Raw genomic sequence first — 19,271 nt, 5'->3', positions numbered from 1 at the left:
AAACAAGCTCCCAAAGCTGAGCCCAAGGGTTTTGGAAGGGACCCAAAATCTTGAAGGGTCTTCAAAAGGATATCACACCTTCAAGGATTTTCCTAAGGATACTTAACCTACCAAGCCTACCAAAACCACCCTAACTTCCCAACCAAAAACAACAATACACTAGCAAGTTCCTTTTAAAATTAATAACATGCCTCACAACCACTACAAAGCAACTAAAAAGAACAAAACTCAAAAACAAAAAAACATGTCATTCAATAACAAGCTGACCAAGCAAAAAAGAGAGACCAACCTCTAAATTGAGCATAAACCAAACCATATCTATGTGAACAAAGAACCTTGTGGATCTAAAAACACTTTTCCCAAAAGCGGTCATCATTAGCCTCTAACCAAGGGAGTGGAGAAACAAAATCTCTCTCATGTGAAAACAACAACACCTGAAAAGTTCTTCATCCCCTTGAACTTCCTTGACCAACATTTACCCAACAACAAACCCACTTTAGATTTTCAACAAGAACACCATAAAATATATCAAAATACATTATAAAATAGTTAAAAAAAACAAGTATCCATTCAAAATAATATTTAAATTAAGAAAATTTATAAGAAAAGTCAATTATAATGAAATCTAAATATTTATCAAGCTTTCAAAGGTTCATACCACTTTGCAAGACATAAAATATTGAAATGCACAGGTTTATTGAAATAGATATACAAGATATAGTTAACTAACATTTAAGGTTTGCTTATCTTTCTTTACATCTTAGACTGCATTTTTACCTATTCTAAATACATTAATCCAACCAGTGTCTTCGCGATAGCTAAATTGTTCTTACTACTATCATTGCTAGTTGTTGTACCATTGTCATAACTACATTATTCTAACTGGTACCAATGCCCTTGCTGTAGCTGCTTGTGTCACTTCCGTGTGTTTGCCTCAGCATAGAACTTGGAATCTGCAGAATTTGAGGTTCCATTTTTCCTTCTAGCATCTGTACCACTTGCCTCATGCTTGGCCTCACTTCCTCATTCTCTTGAATGCACAGAAACGCTGCAATACATGCTCTTCTTACCTCTTCCAAGTCTGCCTCATCTGCAACACCCTCCTCCACAATATTAATCACGTTCCCTTGGCAAATTTGAGTTCTAGCCCATGGAGGAAAATAAAATTTACTTGAATCTTGCACATTTAAGTCTAGATTTCTTCGTCCAGAAATGATTTCAAGAAGAGTCATACCAAAACTATAGACGTCAACCTTAGAAGTGATGGGAAGACCAGAGATCCACTCTGGAGCCAAGTATCCTCTCGTTCCTCTTGTGGTCGTCAGGACATGGCTGAAATCTCTACCCATAAGCTTCGCCAACCCGAAGTCAGCCAATTTTGGTGATATATTACCATCCAGCAGAATGTTTTCAGGCTTAACATCACAGTGAATGATGCAATCTCTGCATTCCTCATGGAGATAAAGTAACCCTCTTGCAGTTCCTAGTGCGATCTCAAATCGGGTCTTCCAATTTAGTACTTTCCGTTTATTTTTAGATTTATTTGTGAACAAGAAAGAATTGAGAGAGCCGTTGGACATGTAGTCATAAATCAGCAACCGTTTTGATCCTTGTACACAAAACCCTCGTAACCGGACCAAATTGACATGTTGTATGTTTCCGAGAGAACTGATTTCTGCTCGGAATTGCTTCTCCTCTTGTCTCGAACCTTTCATCTTTTTTACTGCCACAATTGAACCGTCAGGTAGACAGCCTTTGAATACTGACCCAAATCCTCCACTCCCCAGCTCACACTTGAAATTCCTTGTTGCAGTTTTCAACTCCTTGTAAGTAAACATTCTCAGAAAAGGGTCTGAGGAATCTGCACGCCTGTCCATTGATTGTACCTTATGTCTCCGCCAAATTAAAATTGAAGACATAACTAGAGCAACGGTGAGTACACCAAAAATACCTGCAAGCACTGCGCCCACACTACATGTGCGTGTGTGTTTCTTCGAAAGTTGAGAGGCACCCACTCTAATGAAGACATTTAAACTGCTTTTGGATGGAGTAGAGTTGCGCAGGTTGAGCAAATCTCCAGACCAGATTTGGCATGAGGGACCTGGAGGCGGGTTGAAAGCAAACGCGGTGCACGAACAGTTGCTTTGGCAGGCTTTCTGGCAATCTTTCTCTGTGGATATTGCAGGGTGTGAGGATGCAAAATCATTAGGCAAAGTGACACCAAGGTGGACGAATCGGTCAGTGTTGCAGTTCAACGGGCTCGTCCGAACACAGCCACTGGAAGCCCAATCTTGCGAGAGCCAGGCGAGATTGTCTCTGGGTTTGAAGCCCTCCACGCAGCTGCAGAGCTCAAGATTTCTGGAGTCACAGATACCGTAGGCACCACAAGCACCATACACGGTGCATGCATCTCTGGGCACAGACCAAGAAATAGTCCATTTACCGCCAATGAATATATACACTTGCACTTGTCCGGACCTAGTCATTACGCGACGCACGAGTGCATTGAAGTGAGGATTCAACGTATAACTTTCAAACATACCTGAGCTATTACTTATAACGCTGGTGTTGGTATAACGTTTGTCTGCAATCTCTGGAACTCCACTGTAAATTTTGCCATCCCAAATCCCGGTCCCCCAATACTGTACAGAACTATTCCATACCAGCACGATTTGTAATGCCCCAGATGGATCTGTGCGTATAGAGAAAAGCCCAGGAGCGGGATCGAATGAACTTTTCCAAGAGAATATCTTTTGCTGTCCCCCGAAAATCATCCCTGGCAAGGTGGTATCTACAGGATTGTCGAAACTCTGCCATACAATTTGATATTTGTTGTCCTGATCACCCAGTATAACAAAGTTACCAGAATCTAACAACACAGCTCGGGATGCCTCGTATGTAGTATTGACTGACCAAATAGATGCGCCCTCCGCATCGAACAGTGCCAATCTACCATCCTTTGACAATATGAAAACGCCAGGCCAGTTTCTGGCGGGAGTCTCCCTGTTGGCGACCCAAACATAAGTCTTCTCTGGCATTTGGGCGTACCAGATGCCAATATACCAGGTGCTTCCGTTGGGGCTGAAGAATCCCAACTCAAATTTACCATTCTTTGAAATAATTGTCTGGTTTCTGGTGAGAAAGGCACCCAACGAAATAGTATCTCCAGCCTCGACAGTAGCACCGTAACTCTTCAATTGAGAAAACTCAATAACAGCAAAAATAAGGCAAAGGAATAACTTTCCCATTGCTAAAATCTCTCTATGGCAGGAATCTTTCCAAGAAAACTTCTAAGATAGAAAGTCCTCTGAATGCACACAGGGTTAGTTCCAAGAGGCCGATAAACGGCTTGGCTGTATTTGAAGGCGATGTCTATACCTTTATCAACACGACAATTTTAAAATAAATTTAAATTTAAGATACAATTATAAAAAGATTTTTAATTTAATTTTAAAAACAGTAAAATTTTGATTTGATGCCGGCACAGACACTGGCGTATTTGTACCGGAACAAAATGCTGATGGTCAACATGTTACATCTCGCGAGTCCTGCTTTGCATTTCAAAGGGTTTAGAGACGCAGTCCGTGGTAGACAAGTTAATTTTGACTCACTTGCAAGTGATGGCACAATGACCAGTTTTACAAAGTCAAGAAATATTTTATAATTTAGAAGTTTTTACTTATATCATGATGTTCATTTTGTTTTTAGAGAATTTAATTTTTGCTTCTGAATTTGATTATGTCAGTTTTTTTAGCATCAACGTTTCGGATCACACTCTGTGATCCATCATCAAGATGTGAGAATGCAAGAAAGCAAGAATCAATCTAATAAGATTGATTTAGAGAATTTGTTCATTTTGTTTTTAGAGAATTTGATAGAGGATTCGATTCGTCCGTTTATTGCTAGCATGTTCTAATTTTAAATATAATCGTAGAAATTGTAAGATATTTTCTTACTAAATTTAGTTGATTATAATACATTTTATTTTAAAATTCTATTAATTTTTCAAGTTTATAAGTTTGGTTGCATCATAAATATCTATTTCAGAATTCAAATTTTAATATAATATTAGTATAATATTTTGAAGATCAATTTTTTATTACACATGCATAACATAAATATATGAGATAGCATTATGCTTTCTTTATATCTTTAATTACAATAGACTTGGACTTTTCAACTTTCTCAATTTAGATAAATATCAATTTCTTATTTTAATTTACTTCTTTTTTGACATTGATTTCTTTAAACATTCATAGATGAATGAGACAAGGCATCAGAACACAAATGAAACAAGTTTAAAGAGAGAGTAACAATAATTTTTACTCTTGAAAAAATATGTTTTGAAGGAACCCAAGACAATTTAGAATAAAGTTTTAGTAACAATTAGATTAGCAATAGAGTCCATAGAATCCATAGCCAAAAAGTTGTGCAAGGATTAATACAATACAAAATATAAGAATGACAACAAAAAATGACAAAACATTTAAAAAATAACGAGAGGAATGAATCGAGATTCTTCAAAAATTTAACCTCAATTTGGTTCACATTTAGTACAACCTTCTTTAGTTATGGAGTGTGTCTTTATGACGCTTATTTGTCTTTCTTTTAGGATCCTTGTTCTCTTATTGTGCCTAGTTGGATTACCTTAAACAACACACTAAAGTTTAGCATAGTGTGTTGGCTAATGTAGGACCATTTATAAACATTGTTTTTATATTTTCTTTAGATTTCATAAACAATTATATTTATTAGAGTTAATGCAGATCTAGTGAGAAGTGAGGGTAGATGAGGAACATATTTTTGAGTTGCATATTTTCTTACTTGTTATTTTTCCCCACAATTGGCTTAACTTTAGGTTTTAAAGGGTAAGTTATTATGAAAATACAATTTTTATTTAAGATATTTAATTCAAATCAACCAAAATAAGTCTAGATTTAGTATTTATATTACATTATTAAAAAAATATTATATTGATATTTATAATAAAATAAATTTACTCTATTGATTATTATGTATATTTAAGTAACAGATATAAGTTATATTATAAGAAAAGTATTAAACTTAATTTAAAATAACATAAATATTTTTTAAAATATAATTATAAAAATAAATAACTATTTTTATTATATATAATTAAATAGATTAAACTATAAATTGGTCTTTATATTCTAATTAAAATTAACCATTTATATATGCAGTGAGAAAAATATGGAGACAAATTAGAGTAGATTGTGTGATTTGAGAGTTCAAATGTAAAAAATGCTCATACCAAATTTTTTATAATACCTAACATATGCAAGCTATTTTCCATTTTTAGACTTTTGAAAGCTTCTAAATTTTTTAATTCATACCATTTCTATTTATAGACAAGTGTTTTTTATATTTTTACAACCTTGTATTACAATAAAATAACATGATCAAGGCTAGTATGATAAGAAGATTCACTTTCAGTTACTATTATAAGTGCATTACTCGTGCTTAAAGTTCACAATATATTGTTTTTATTTTATATATGAAAAACTAGCCAAAATGAGGGCTGACCCATAAACTAGCTAAAAAGATAGCAACAAGTCACTTACAACAAATTTTCATCCTACCCCCTTTCTTAATATCAAAATCCCATACATTTTTGTCAAGGATGTTGAGGAACTGGATAAGAAGGAGGCCAGTTAGCCTAGTTGGTTGTTTTCTTTTTTCTATAATGACATTGTTGTTTTATTTTCAACTATCTTGTAGTGGATTTCTCTAATAGAAGTTAGTTTACATTCCCTATTCGGTCTATGAGTCAATTTGCACTTCAATTGTTCGAATGCCTTGATTTTTCTAGTTACTTGCAAATTTGTGATCCATGAACAATTCTAACGAGTAGCATTTATAATCTATTAAACACAACTAAGGGCCTGTTTGGAGGTTCATTAATTGATATAGGGAATAGGAATACAAATTCTCATTTTGCCTCTAAAACGAGCTTATAACCATTCCAAAAAGTAGTTGTTATTGGAATAACCATTCCTATTCCCAATATGCATTATATTCTTGATTCCTATGCCTACAACCAATTCCATATTTGGAATAAACTAAGATGATAATAGACATTTTAAGTATGAAGATTATGAATGATATAAGATTAAAATAAGTTTCCATCTTTAATGAAGTGCTTTGAAGAAAGAGGTTGGATTCTATTTATTATGATATAATTTTTTGAGATACTTCCCCTCAATTATATACCATATTTATGAATTCTCAATTGGCACAAGGAATTTTCTTCTTATGGGCTTTCAAAATGATGTTAAAACAATTCTTCTTATCTTATTGTTTAATATTTTTGAATTCATAAAAAAGTGTAGGAATTGGTCATCTAATTTTTTTCGATTAGTAGATATGGCCTATGATCCTACATAGACAATTTTTTCATCTCATGGGGAATAAGGCATTCAAAGTGCTAATTTATCCTAGATCAAAAAAATTATATGATGTAAAGCACAAGTCAAAGTTTGATCCTCTTTTCCTAAGAGGAAAGGGTTGATGGGCTATCTATTATGCCAATTCATCCAAGGAACAATCCCAATGCCACCCCTTATAGTTTCAAAGCTTTGAACTAGGAATCAAGCTCTAGTAGAATCAATAAAAGGCATTCAACTTCACAAAGTAAGAAATGTCTATTTGAAATTAATAATTTTTATATATGGCTACTTCAAAGATAAAAATAATTTGTTTCAAAAAGTTAGATGAATGAGATTGTTGATTCTTAATAATTGAAACTAAATAGAGATAATATGTCCTTTTATAAGAGAGCTTGTCAATTTATTTATGCTTTCCTAGGTTGCATGTTGATGGATTATAAAATATCATTTTTTTCCCAATATCACAATAGATCAAGACTTGGAGGTTAGTTATTAGGCTATTGTAATATCTTGAGCCTGGTCAAGACCACCTAAGTAATCTTGAGATGGGTAGGATAAGTTATAACATTATAATTAAACATAATTTAAATAGAAATACAATAGCATATTTGAGTGATAAAGGAATTCTATGATGAATACATGTGCTAAAATTAAAAGGAATCATATCCTAAGACTATCTACATAGAACCCTATAAAAAGAGGCATAACCTAAGAGGGAAAAACATAAAGGATATGTGTGTTTCCCTTCTATAATAACAATTTCATTAAGAGGGAGGGATCAGACGTGAGTGGAGGAGTGTGAATAAGGTTTCTACCAATGGAGGGGATTAAAAGGAGGTTTTAGAAGATGATAAAGACCAAAATGATGTTTTTGGGTTGACAATCTATTTTGAGTCTTCTTCATCCATATGTGGGCTCAAATCTCTAGGATATTTTTTTTGGAGGCATTGATGGCTTAGATGTTGGGACGTGGTTGTTGAATTGAAGAGACCCATTGTTGTAGATATGGGGCATGTCATCTCTTCATTGTTGTTTCCTACAGGTTCCTCATGGGTATCGATCATGCTCATATAAGATAAATTGAATTTTATTGATAGAGGTGTGGGATGTGTGTGCATCCATTTATTTTAATGTTGTCTTGGAGCTTTTGGTTGCTCCAAGATGATTGGGGTTATCCCTAAAGCCTTCTATAGGGATTTCTTTCGAGTTCTTTTTAGGATGGAGTGGGTTTGCTAGATGTTGAGGATCCTTACTACTCTTCCCCTTTTTGGGGGTTTTTGATCATATTTTCTCTTGGCATCCTTCAAATTTTGAGATTTTCATTTATTTGTGGAGATCCAAGTGATTAGTTACTAGGATACTCCCATTTTGGGGAGGACATGCCCTTCATTTTCAAGTTGTGACTTGCCTCCATAGAAATTATTGTCTTTTTTTTGGAGTTTGATGAGGAATTTGATGTTTCTATTGAGATTTTATTGGATCCTTTATTTCCTCAGTGTATTCTTGTGGAGCAGTTGTTGGATGCTTGTTTGGCCTCTTGTACTTTCTAGTTAGAGGTTTATAATTTTTATGCCCAATTTCTTCATTGGTTTATTTTTTCAATGGATTGTTTTACTCTTAGTTGGTTCTACTCCTTTGTGGTTTCTATTTAGGTTGCTCATGTTCCTATTGGGTGGGATTCCCTAGTGTTGTAACATTTTGGGTTTGGCTTTGCTTTTATCTATCACCCTTTATCTTTCATCTTATAGGGTTCTTTGTTAAGTGATAGCCATGATTTGGGGTTGGATGTGTTTTGGGGTCCATCCAAAAATCATGTGATGGGTTTGAGTTCCATGTTAAAACCCATGATGTTGTTACTTGGATCTGTAATTTGCATATGTTTGAGGCTAATTACTAAGGTTGGGGGGATTTATCTTAATCCCATGTATGATTTTGGGAGATATATAGCTTTAGCTAGATCCTTGATGATCAATTTTTTGAGGCTAATTTTGACTATGGTTTTGGGTACCATGTCTAAGCCTAGTGACATAAGGCTTTGGCCTTGTGAGTTTTCTTATAAGTAGTAAGTGTTTTTCTAGTTTTTATATCTTTGATATAGATGGATGCTTGTTTGGGGCTGCTGGTTTTCATTGTTTATTCTCTTGCAATATTTCACATTAGTTAAGTTCCATATCCCTCTTAAAATATGTATACATAAAGTGTTTCAAGCCCCATCAAAACCTATCTGATTTCTATTGGTAGCCAATTTCTGTTTTTCCAATCTGTCTCTTGGTGGAAGATCATTTGTTTAAGGCCCCCGAAAAACCTATTTTTTATACTAATAATAAAAAATCTTTAAGAATTATAAGGGAGGTCTCTCCATATAAATATTAATAATTATTATAATTCAAGTATTCTAAATTATTAATCATCCATGTTGAGGAAAAGTTAGGGTAGAAGCATGGGAGGGGTCACATGAGGCATGGGAACAATTGTCAAAAAACTGGATAAAACCCAAAAAAAATTAGAAGAGGAAATAAAAAGAAAACAAGAGGACAAAAACACTAAAAAAGTTACAACCAAGTTGTGGATGTCTTAATATACATCTAGTATTGATATAGATATTTCAACTACTAGAAGGAACTTTAGGAAGGAGAAAGATTACCACAAATCTTCAAAGTTGGACTTAAAATAACCAGTATTCTATGTCTTTTAGCTTTTAAATATTCTAACTTCTTTAAGAAGATCTATACATGATTAAAGGTCTTGCTCATTATCTTTACAATAGAGAGCCACTTCCTTCAATTATTTTTATTTTTTTTTCGAATTTCATACTATTCACTTTTGATAGTAGCAATGTCATACAACGTTTCATTTTCTCCTTTGATGTCACCAAAGTGCTAAGCTCCTTCTCTTATATCTCAATATTATTTTTATTTCAATGTCCAAAGTCTTGCACAATTAAATCATTTTATTATACCTATGATTTCACTTATCGAATATTACTTTCATGAGTGAAAATTTTTAATTTTTCAATAATTGAAGTCTCTTTTGTTACTATAGAAATTTCTGGTCAAAACAAAGGGTAATGTAAAGACATTTAAAACATGAAATCCCAATAGAAACATCGACAAGGAAAACACATATATATTATAGAGGTCCATGAATTCGTCAGTGTCACTGTTTAACTGCCTTGTCCGAACACAACCACTGGAAGATCTTGTAAAAATCAGGCACGGTTGTCTGTGGGTTTAAAGGCTTCCACTTAGCTGCAGAGGTTAAGATTAATGGAGTCACATATTCTGTAGGCACCATAGGTGGCATATACAGCACATCCATCTCTGGGAAGAGACCGGAACAAACTTGAATTACTGCCATTGAATGGAGGAAATGTTGCTCTTTCAAACGACAGGAGCAATGGGAAAATTAGTTCAAAGTAGTTATTGTATTAATTCATAGTAGAGGTGCTACAATCCAAGCTATTACTCTTTTAGTGTAGATATCGGACCATTATTTTACTTCCTTCCACCAAGACTAAATTTGCAAACACGACTGGGAGTTTTGACCCGCAACACATGCAACACAAACTCTTTATGAGCTAGTGGCATCTTCGAATTGACGTTTCACCAGTCGCTTGACTTGCCACCGTCGGTTCGCTTGGAAATATATGTTAACGGATGAGGGATGCTCGTTTCGTCGCCACCAATTTTGCTGTAAGGAGAGTTTGGAGAAATTCCTCAGTTATAAGGGTCACGACGCACAATTACTACCCCTTAATTTTCCATGCCCACCCGCCTGAAGTAGATAGAAACTTTTTGTAAGTCTACGAAAAGGATTTTTGAACTAGTACTTTTATTATTATGCCCCACAAACCGCCCGCCTGAAGTCGGCAGAAACTTTTTGTAAAAGTCTATGAAATGAATTTTTGGAGTAGTACTTTTAGCAAAAGCCCAACAAATATCTTCTTTAAGTCAATGTTTAATGAACAGTAAATTTCATTTGTACATATAATATATTATTAGATAGGAAACTAATGAAACCTTATTTATTAATCTTTTGAATGTTCGAATCTACCATTCTAAGTATTAAATTTCATTAGTTTTCAAATTAATTTTGTTTAGTTTTTAAATCAATTTCGTTACAACAATTTTTCTTTTGACCACACCTATTAATTTTTCGAATGCTTGAATCTAATATTCTAAAGTATTAACTTGGATTATTCAAGTCTAAAATTAATAAAGGGAAGAAAATACAGCTGAGCAAAATGAAAACCAATGTACGAACCAGCAAAATGCAATTTGCCAACATTTACCATCACACGTTCTTTTCACTTAATACGTCACATTTCACACTAGAAATAAATAAAAGCATTTGATTTTTTTGTCATATTTTATTTGATACAGTATTTTTTAAGAAGGAGAATAAAACAAATCTTTCCCAAATAAACTTAAACCAAAAAAATATTCTTCCAATCAATTGTCACACACACACACACACACATATATATATATAATGTATTATATTAATTAATATTTATTATTTCTAAAAAGTGATGATTCATTTTGTAGCATATTTTATAAGTTTAAATGAATGTATTATTTATATATTAAAAATCTTGGAGATAATTGTGTTGCAAATTCTTCTCAAAACTTACAAATCTAAAAATAACTTATTCTTCAATAGATTTTTTAACTCTGTAAAATATAATCTAAAGTTCCTTTGATAGATTTTAAACTATCATTTTTTTTTACCTTGCTTACTTTTCAACTCTAATGATGCATGTGTATTTTCAACTATGCAAATTATTATACTTTCTTAGAAAATTAATCTTTTTATCAGCTCATTGTTGCATGGATAAAAGTGTGTGACAGTTAGTAAGCGATAGGCTTATTGTGGGAACTTTGCTCCCAGAAATTACTATTATGCTAAAAATGTTGTAAACTTGCAAGACTTCCTCGATTTTTAGGTTTTCCAATTGATTTTCGATGAGCCATTGAAAGAAAAAGTATTTTTTAATAATTGTAAAAAATATAGTTTTATTCTTCTCAATTTTAGTTTTAATGTTTTGACTAGTTTCTATTTTGATTTCTTATCAATCTCATAATTCCTATATTCACATCTATTTTCTATTATATATTTTTGCTCATTCAATTTTATTGATATTTTGAAAATGTAAACAACATTGTAAATTACTATTATTTACTTCAATTTGATATTCATCTGAACTAGGCACCATAAAATATCAGCAAAATATTATTTTTTCTTACAATAGACAATAGTAGCCAACTACACTAATTATAATTTTTTTGAATTTCAATTAATTTATTTTAAAACAATTAATATTATTAATTTTATATTTGATATAAAATTATTCACATATTTTTAAAGAAAAGTAATTTTAAAATTGTTTTAAAAATAACTTTAATTTTTTTAATTAAATGATTTAATTGTGCGAGTCTTTTGACATTAAAATAGTAAATTGTGCAAATGATAATCTTCAAGTGGTGGCCTTCGCTAGTTGGTAGCTCGCAGGCCTCGTACCTCGCTAGATTGCCTCTGAGGTCTGAACCCTCCATTAAAAAAAAAAGAATCTTAGTATTTATAGTGCTATTATTTGTGACGGTTAAAATTCTCTTACTTTTCTAGCTCAAATAAATAATATCTTCAAATGTTAAATTTTATATATGAACATAAATAGTTATAATTTCAACATTATAGAAAAAAACTTAATTCTATCAACCATGCCCAAGAAAAATGATTTCTATGTTATCACACATATAAAATAAAATAAAATATCAATTTTTTATTATTATCTACAATTAAAGATTGATTATATGTATTCATCAAAAATGTTCTCTAATTTTGAAAATTGAGATTATTCCTTTTGCCTATTTTTAAAAGAGGTTCATTTATGTATGAATTATCATTATCAATAATTGATATAGATATAGATATAGATATAGATAAATTATGTTTCAATATAAGATTTGATCATATATTTCTTATTAATAGAATTTGTAACTATTATATAATTTTTCAAGATTTAACAATTTAAAATATTTAAATACTGTATTTAAATATATTAATTATTGTTATATAAAATCTATTATTAGAAATCTTCTTTATTCCACATTCATAAGAACAAATGAGCTCTAGCAGCTAATCGTTAAATGTACATTAACGCACAACTCCTACTAAGTACTTATTTATAAGTATAATAATTATTATTTTTAATGGAAAACCATTCCGAAGCCTGTATTTTGCGGTTATTGTGTTGATTCAGAGTATTTCAGACTATAACAAATTGGGTAGACGAACCGCACAATAATTTTTAGTTCCTTCCACCACGATTAAATTTGCAAACACGTTAAATTGACTGTGGACTTGTCCGTGATTTTTGACACCCCAACTCATACGACTTAATTGCCTCTTCAGAGAGACTTTCATTTGTAGTTTGAATTTCCACCATAGAAGTTCGATTGGAAATATATTATATTAACGAATGGGGGACGTCGGTTCCGTCACAAACAATTTAGCTATGGAAGACGGGGCGAAACTATGTTTTAGCATGGTTTCTGCTATTACACTGTTAATTACTCAATTGCAGAGCCACGGTGTTGTAGTCAAGGTTTGAGATACTCTTTCATTGGGTGCTTTGACGCTTATTGGAAATCAGCCAATTATTTCAAAGAATGACACATTTGAATTGGGATTTTTCAGTCCCAATGGAAGCAACTGGTATATTGGCATCTGGTACGCCCAAATACCAGAGAGGGCGTATGTTTGGGTGGCCAACAGGGAGACTCCCGCTAGAAACAGATCTGGCATTTTCATGTTGTCAAGTGATGGTAATCTGTTTGACGTAGAAGGCACATCTGTTTTGGTCCGTCAACACAACAAATAAGACATCCCGTGCTGTGTTATCAGATTCTGATAATTTCTTAATGCTGGCCAATGACAATGAATCTAATATTGTTTGGCAGAGTTTCGACTATCCTGCAGATACTTGGTTGCCGGGGATGGTCTTCGGCGGACAACGAAAGCTGGTGTTTTGGAAAAATTCATTCGATCTCGCTGCTGGGCTTTTGTCCTTACACACGGATCCCTCTGGGGCCAAACAATTGGTGTTGACGTGGAACAGCTCTGTACAGTATTGGGAGAGCGGTATTTGGGACGACAAAATTTACAGCAGAGTTCCAGAAGTTGAAGATAAACGTCTAGTCAATTACAGCGTTGAAAGTAATAGCTACGGTTTATTCGAAAGTTATGCGTTTGTTTCTCCGTTTAATGAAGTCATACGCATGGTCTTGACTAAGTTCAGACAAATGCGAGTGTACGCATTAGCTGGGAGTAAGTGGAGCATGATCTGGTCCATACCCAAAGATGGATGCGACGTATATGCTCCCTGTGGTGCCTACGGAATCTATGACTCCAGTAATCTTTAGCTCTCCAGCTACGGGGAAAACTTCAAACCCAGAAACAATAGCGCCTGGGTCTCTCAAGATTGGGCTTCCAGTGGCTGTGTTTAGAAGAGTCCATTGAGATGTGATGCCATTAATGGTAGTACTGACGGAGTCATTGAACTTGGTGTCACTTTGCCTAATGATTTTGCATCCTCATACTCTGTATCAACAAGAAAAGATTGCCAGAATTTCTGCTTCCATAACCGTTCGTGCACTGCTTTCCGTTTCAATCCACCTTCTGGACCTTGCCAAATCTGGTCCGAGGTGTGCTAAACATGCGCAAGTCTACTCCATCAGAAAGGAGTTCAAATGCTATAGATAGTATTTATAAAATACAATTAGAATACAATATAAATTAAAATGAGTTATTAGATAAAAAATCTTTTTTAAATCAGGAGAAAACTACTGATCCATAAGAAGTTTCCATGAAATTATGAGGATCTTAAGGTAATACAAGTAAATAGTATATTTTACGTTAAATCGTTGTGAAACTTTAAGATTATATAATATATGATTAGAAAAGAAACGAAATATAAAACAAGTTGAAGCAATTTACGATTTGCCCTTTGGCGCTTTATGCAGTCAAAATTTATATTTTAATAACATATAACTAGGGAAAAACAACCACTAGGTTTTGTAAATTAGATCATCGGTAAACATGATTAATATAAACAACTCACAGTCGATAACTCACATGATTAATATAAAGAACTCACATGATTAATTGAAATTTGTCAGTCTCATCGTGTCATAGTTTATTCATGTTCATGTTATTCTTCAATGGAATCTTCGTACCTACACATGCCTTAATAAACACAACTTCATTGTCTTTCCAAATAGTTGACCCCACAAATTCGTACCATTTAGGGGGGCTTCTTTTATCTAAAACTATCTTTTTTCCTCCAAGTGGGATTTCCAGTACTCCACATTATTCTCTAGTCCGTGACTCAACTTCTCATTGGCCACATTTACAATTACTTCACAACTAAGATCGTTCTTTTTATTTTTATTATTATTATAAATAGCCTACTCATGTGAACTTAAAAAAATTCATTGCATTTATATCAACTAGCAATTGCACCTAAGGTTGCAATAAGGACGCCGAAGATAAATATGTAATGTTATAATTTTAGTAAGAAATGACATTTAAAAAAATAAAATCTATTCCATGTTCTTATAACTTGGCTCTGTAGCTGTGAGTGGTCTCTTTCAAGTTGGGGATATGTTCATCAGAAAGATATATGATGGAAACACAATATCACAGTCCATACTCACATCAACTTGGACTCAACTTAAAAAACATATAAAAACTTTCGAAATGAAGCTGACTTACTCAAACTTGCAACTTAATGCTATCAAAATATCTCAGGGCCCATTTGGTCGCGAGCATAGGAATGGAGAATAGGCATGTAATATTGGGAATAGGAATGGCTATCTCAATAACAGGTATTTTTTGGAATGGGCATAAGCTCATTTTAGAGGAAAAATGGGAATACGTATTCCTATTCCCTATTCCAAGTGATGAACCAAACAGAAAATGGAAAACATGTTCCAACTTTTCTATTCCTATTCCAGCAACTAAATGAGCCCTGAGCGAATTGAAGTTTGGTGGTGCACTCTTCTCTCTTGTGAAATTCGCTATGTCATTCAATAGTACTGTGGCGTCACAGCCCTATAAGCAGAAATTTAAAACAGGTTACAAGGCAATCCAGTCCAACAGTTAGAATATAAAGAACAGTCAACTATTGATTCAGCAATACCATGAAAAGGAACTACTAAGCAATAATGGTATCTTGAAGCCAAAAGTGCATTGTAGATTGTACACAACTAGAAACTGCATGTTATAATCTTCCCTTTCTTTGCAATTGTGTATCAAGATAATTATAGACTGCACCAAAGAAACCGTAGGCAATTAGGAATCAACTACAACATCACATACGATTATAGATTTTGTGGCAAGCGTGACAGACATGCACGGTGGATTGCTTCAGTGAAAGCTTTAAATGGCAGGTCAGCAACCGGTTACCAATATTTGTATTGAGAAATCTGTATGTGTAGCTTCATTTGTACATAAGAAACTGAGATTATCTAGATATTTGTATTAATGGCTCTCCACCTGTCATAGGCACGTCTTGTACATGGTGTTGGACTGATCATCCTCATCATTAACGACACCTTCTTCCACTTTGCGTATCTATGCGTATTTGAACCAAACATCATGTTGGACTGATGCGTATACTTCACCATGGTTGCGTATCTGTGTTATCCCATCCATCTGGCATTGGCGGGACCACCCTCAACTCATTGTAGAAAGAAAGATTCTTTGGAATGGAGGTCTCCAATTGATTGATCGAAAGGTAGAGGACCTTCAACTCCCGAATTCTCCCTATTTCCTACGGAACTCAGCTTAGGAAACTGTTGTTTTGTCTTGCTAAATCACAAGTCACTCTAGTCCAGTTGCAAAAGTGAAGAGTCTCATTCACTCGTATGGAAGCAGCTCGTTGTCATCTTGCCCACTTTGTTTACTGTAACTTCTAACAAAGACAGTGTCGCAGAAAGGATGTGGTGTTTCTACAATATTTGGAAGTACTTGCACTTGCCATGTGTATCGCAAACTTCCCCAAACGTTCGTTGACGAAGTCAGCATAAATTGCTGGCGGATGAAGCTTACCCACACAATTTCTATCCATAGAAAGTTCTCCCCACCAGTTTTATATTGCCGCAAATCATAGTAGTCTGTGTGACATGTGGATATTGCCTTTCTCGTGCACCAACCAAGATAGACTTCTATGTTTAATGAATCCCATTAACTCGATGGAGATTAAAGATCCGACAACCAATAACAATTCAATCGTCTTGCATTGCTTCTTAGAAATTACAAACCGTCGATGGAATTTTGAAGTTGGAGGACTTCAGTATAGGGATGCCTTCGGTGTAAAAATACAAATTGTATTTATATTAATTTTTCCTAATTGAACAAAGTTGGAAGAAATGTTTAACAGTTGTAAAGGGATCAAGTAGCGGATATTGTTTGAAAGATGGGATGGTTCAACAACTATATATATTTTAAATTTTTTTGGGACAAAGTTGTCACAAAAGGTTAAAGTTCACAAAAAGTTGGAAAGATGATAGAGCTTGGAAAACACAATAGTCTAAAATCTATGTCAATTTGAATTAATTCTAGTTTTTAATTTAGTTGAAGTTTTTTTTATGTGCAATGATTGATAAATATATGTTGTTTATTTAAAACGTTTAGATGAATTAAATACTATTATTAATTTTAAGAATACTTTAAAACAAAAAGTAAATATTGAGTACGTGATTCTCCACTTTCGACGAAATGCAAAAGCCCAAGTAGAGTGAGAATACTGTTTGGTATTGTTGGTGCACTCATCCTTGCTCTGGGTATCTGTTCAATTGTAATTTGACGGAGGCATCGGCTGCGGTTGAGGAGGTGGCCTGCAGATATTGCAAACTCTTTCTTGAGGATGTTTAGCTACAAGGAGTTGAAGATCGTGACGAACGATTTCAATTCAAAGCTGGGGAGCGGAGCATTCAGCTCCGTGTTCAAGGGATCTCTATGAAACGGTACGCTTGTGGTCGTTAAGAAAATAGAGGGCTCGAGACAAGATGAGAAGCAATTCCGAGCAGAAATCAGTTCTCTCGGAAACACACGCCATGTCAATCTGGTCAGGCTTCAAGGGTTTTGTGCAGAACGAACGAGACGGCTATGGGTTTATGATTACATGCCCAACGCCTCCCTGAATTCAATTCTGTTCGCAAGTCATTCCAAAGGCGAACGCAGATTACTCCACTAGAAGATGCGATTGGAGATTGCATTAGGCACTGCAAGAGGGTTACTTTATCTTCACGAAGAATGTAGAGATTGCATCATTCACGGTGCTGTGAAGCCCGAAAACATTCTGCTGGACAGTAATATGTCACCCAAATTAGCCGATTTCGGACTGGCAAAGCTGAGGGGTAGAGATTTGAGCCACGTACTGATGACTATGAGAGGAACGAGAGGATACTTAGCTCCAAAATGGATCTATGGTCTTCCCATCTCTACCAAGGTAGATGTCTATAGTTTTGGTATGACCCTTTTGGAAATCATATCTGGGCGAAGAAATGTAGATAGCTTGAACGTCCAAGATTCAAGTGATATTTACTTTCCTTCATGGGCTGCAACCAATTTTACCAGGGGAATACGATTAATATTGTACAGGAGGATGTTGCAGAGGAGGCAGATGTGGAAGAGGTAAGAGGAGCATGCATCGTAACACTGTTATGCATTTAGGAGAACGAGGAGCTGAGGCCAAGTATGGGGCAAGTGGTGCAAATGCTGGAAGGGAAGATGGAGCCTCAACCTCCACAAATTCCCATATCTACGCTTAGGGCAGGAATGCCAAGTGACAGAAACAGCTAGAGTGACAATAACATTGCCAGTTAGCAAATGTTAGCAGAAACACTCTTTCTAAAATATTATTTTCCTATTTGAATTAAATTATGATTTGTGTATGCCACTTTACAATCCCTTTTAACTTTATTAGCACCAAGAGTACGGCTTATACCTTTAAATAAGCTCAAAAATTACGATAAGTTCGAAAATTAAGGAGTTATAGTGATAATTAGGAGATATTGGTCAACAAGTTTGACCCTAAAAATGAAGGTTGTAAAATTCTTATAGCAATATGGACTTATATTTCTCAGTCCATTTATATGATATTCAGTATCTATTTTTATTGAATCAGATTTGGAGTAGAATTAGATAATGAAGATTGTAAAATTCTTATAGCAATATCATAAGGAGTTATATTTATTAGTGCACTTCTACGATATTTAATATCGATTTTTATTGAATTGGTATTGAAATAACATTATTGATCTAGTGTTGTTCCTAATGATTTAAAAATGTCATATAGTTCAAATAAATTTCTAACAATTCTTATTTTATAAATTTGATCATTAAAAAAATTCTTGTAGAAAATGAACTTGAAAAAAGATTCTTTTGTTTCTAGATACCAAAACAAATAATTGGCAAGTTTCTTATTATAAGCACATTAATTTCATGTTAAAGGTAAATAGCATAGATACTTGAAAGATTGGACTAAGAAGGTACATTTAAATAAAGACATCAAAACATAAAAAATTAAATATGTGACTAGTACAATGTTAGAATCATGTTCTTCATTCTACCAACAAATCAAGGAGCACCTCTTGCCACCTTTCTTAATAGTAATCACATTCTTGACACGATCATACATAGCCCTACAATCATACTGCCAAGGGTTAGGCCATAGCAACGATTCCCACTTTTTGGCCAACTTTGACACTGAAATAGATATTTCTAAAATAATTTTCATTTTCAAATGTGTATTACTAAAAAATTGTAAAGAATTTGAAGATGATATAAACTAATGAT

General features: G+C 33.9%; 1 protein-coding gene and 2 pseudogenes across 1 annotated transcript; 2 read left to right on the top strand and 1 right to left on the bottom strand.

Annotated features, from left to right (window-relative positions):
- Window positions 1-721: 721 nt before the first annotated feature.
- Window positions 722-3,248, bottom strand: LOC149566908 (G-type lectin S-receptor-like serine/threonine-protein kinase At2g19130 pseudogene; annotated as a pseudogene).
- A 9,640-nt stretch (window positions 3,249-12,888) lies between these two features.
- LOC149566907 (G-type lectin S-receptor-like serine/threonine-protein kinase At2g19130) lies at window positions 12,889-13,831 on the top strand. Its single transcript, XM_089816567.1, has 3 exons — window positions 12,889-13,014; window positions 13,063-13,269; window positions 13,370-13,831. Exons 1-3 carry the CDS (start codon window positions 12,889-12,891, stop codon window positions 13,829-13,831), a joined length of 795 nt encoding a protein of 264 aa, XP_089672693.1.
- Window positions 13,832-17,670: 3,839 nt separating this feature from the next.
- LOC149566906 (G-type lectin S-receptor-like serine/threonine-protein kinase At2g19130 pseudogene) lies at window positions 17,671-18,275 on the top strand (annotated as a pseudogene).
- The last annotated feature ends 996 nt before the right edge of the window (window positions 18,276-19,271 follow it).

The sequence above is a fragment of the Cupressus sempervirens genome, chromosome 3, assembly GCF_028749045.1.
Source record: "Cupressus sempervirens isolate cs-2001-9-10 chromosome 3, ASM2874904v1, whole genome shotgun sequence".
NCBI classification, from domain to species: Eukaryota; Viridiplantae; Streptophyta; class Pinopsida; order Cupressales; family Cupressaceae; genus Cupressus; species Cupressus sempervirens.
The sequence above is the reverse complement of the archived record's forward strand: the minus strand, read 5'-3'. Positions and strand labels throughout refer to the sequence as shown.

Excerpts from the sequence above, each read along its gene's own strand:
- LOC149566907 (XM_089816567.1), top strand. The coding sequence starts at position 12,889 with ATGGGGGACGTCGGTTCCGTCACAAACAATTTAGCTATGGAAGACGGG. Across the intron at positions 13,015-13,062 it reads GCCACGGTGTTGTAGTCAAG|CCAATTATTTCAAAGAATGA; the intron begins GTTTGAGATACT and ends ATTGGAAATCAG. Across the intron at positions 13,270-13,369 it reads TAGAAGGCACATCTGTTTTG|AGTTTCGACTATCCTGCAGA; the intron begins GTCCGTCAACAC and ends ATTGTTTGGCAG.